Source organism: Trachypithecus francoisi, unplaced genomic scaffold (genome assembly GCF_009764315.1).
Source record: "Trachypithecus francoisi isolate TF-2019V2 unplaced genomic scaffold, Tfra_2.0 Lachesis_group7, whole genome shotgun sequence".
NCBI lineage: Eukaryota > Metazoa > Chordata > Mammalia > Primates > Cercopithecidae > Trachypithecus > Trachypithecus francoisi.
In genome coordinates this window covers 50160466-50162284 of record NW_022681472.1, presented here as the reverse complement: position 1 = coordinate 50162284, position 1819 = coordinate 50160466, and the positions used below count along the sequence as shown (strand labels likewise).

At 38.5% G+C, this 1819-nt stretch overlaps 1 protein-coding gene across 1 annotated transcript; it reads right to left on the bottom strand.

Annotated features, from left to right (window-relative positions):
• Positions 1-391: 391 nt before the first annotated feature.
• LOC117078841 (transcription initiation factor IIA subunit 2-like) lies at positions 392-1065 on the bottom strand. Its single transcript, XM_033202345.1, has one exon. The coding sequence runs from the start codon at positions 927-929 to the stop codon at positions 600-602; it is 330 nt and encodes a 109-aa protein (XP_033058236.1). The 5' UTR covers positions 930-1065; the 3' UTR covers positions 392-599.
• Between the last annotated feature and the right edge of the window lie 754 nt (positions 1066-1819).

Here is a 1819-nt window from a genome sequence, read left to right as displayed (position 1 = left end):
TTTATTTTTTGTAGAGATAGGCTCTCACTATGCTTCCAGGGCTGGTCTTGAACTCCTAGCCTCAAGCGGTCCAGCCACCTTGGTGTCCCAGAATGCTGGGATTACAGGCAAGAATCACTGCACCCTACCTTGAGAGCTTGTGTTTTCTACAAGCAAACTCATTTCCAGGAGAAAGAAGGTGGAGATATTTCCCTTTTTTTTTTTTAAATTTTTTTATCTTGCAGTTTTTAAAAATGGAGGTAAAATTCACATATTATAAATCATAATTAAAAATAATTTATTGAGGTGAAGTTTATATAGCAGAAAATTGATACTTTTTTTCCAGAGTTTTAAAATGAATTTATTAAAGAAAGTTCTTAGGAAGGCAACAACTTTTGTCATTTAAAAGTTATTTTTTTCATGCTGTATGATAAAGGTAATGTAAGAGGCTACAGAGTTATAAGTTTCTACTGGAATTCTCTGGTATAGCACAGTGTAGTCATTTCTGCAATTCTAGAATAAATAAAAAGTCTCTTCTATGCTTCTCTTCAAAAGCAATGAATAACAAGATGGCATAAAATTTTTTTCTATTTTTTTTCTATTTTTTCTATTTTTTCTATTCATTCTGTAGTATTGGAGCCAGTATTTTTACCATCACAGGCTACAATTTTCACTTTATCCACTTTAGTAAGTTCTGTCACCTCTCTGAATTCAACATCATTCAATACAAAAGTCCACACATTATCGCAGAATCTGTATGTATTTAGAGAGCCCCTGAAATTGACTCTGTTCCTGACCCTCTGAGCCAATGCAGAATTTATAGCCTTATCAAACTGAAGTAGAACTTGAAGGGCAAGTTGGGGAGTGATCTGTTGAGACTGTATGAGCTCATCTAGGCTCTCCTGAAGACTGTTTCCCAAAGTGGTATTTCTGTATAACTGATATGCCATGGCTTAGGAGGAAGACTTTGTTTTTCTTATTCAAGCTTGCATTGATGGGGAAGGCGCTTCCCGCCGCAGAGCGGAAAGAAGCCACCACGAGCCTGGCAGGAGGTTCCTACTTCCCCGACCACCTCTCCAGCCGCCGCGGAAAACCCTAAAATTGATTATTTTAAAGTGAACAATTCAGTAGAATTTAGTACATTCACAATGTTGTTTAGCCAACACCACTGTCTTATTCCAGAACATTTTCATCACCCCCAAAAGAAACCCCATACCTGTAAGCATTTACTGCTAGTTCTGGGATGAACTGTGACCATCGTGGTCCCTTTCATCTTCTGCTCTAAAACGGCAGCAAGGGAAGGAGGGTGACTGAACTTTTGAGGTTCTGTAGAGGTTGTTCCTCAGGGCCATGAAAGTAGGGTTGGGATGGGGAGTGACAGTGCACTGAGCAAGGTTCTAGTGGGTCCTTTATCCCACCTGCTGGTTGTCAACAAAGAGTTCCAGTGACTTCTACAGCAGGTCTGTTTTCACTTTCTGTTTGTATTAGTCAGGGTTCTTCAGAGAAACAGAAACAATATGAGATGTCTCTCTATATGTCTATATCTATATCTCTATATCTATCTATATAGTTAGAAATGTATTTGTTTTAAGAAATTGGCTAAAGGAATTGTAGGGGCTGACAAATCGAAAATCTGTAGGGTAAGCCAGCAGGCTGGAAACTCAGGCAGAATTTCCATGTTGCAGTTTTGAGGAATTCCTTCTTTTGGGAACCTCAGTCTTTGCTTTTATTACTTTCAGCTGATTGAATGAGGGCTACTCACATTATAGAGGGTAATCTGCTTCACTTAAAGACAACTTAGTGTAAATGTTAACCACATCCACAAATACCTGCATGGCAA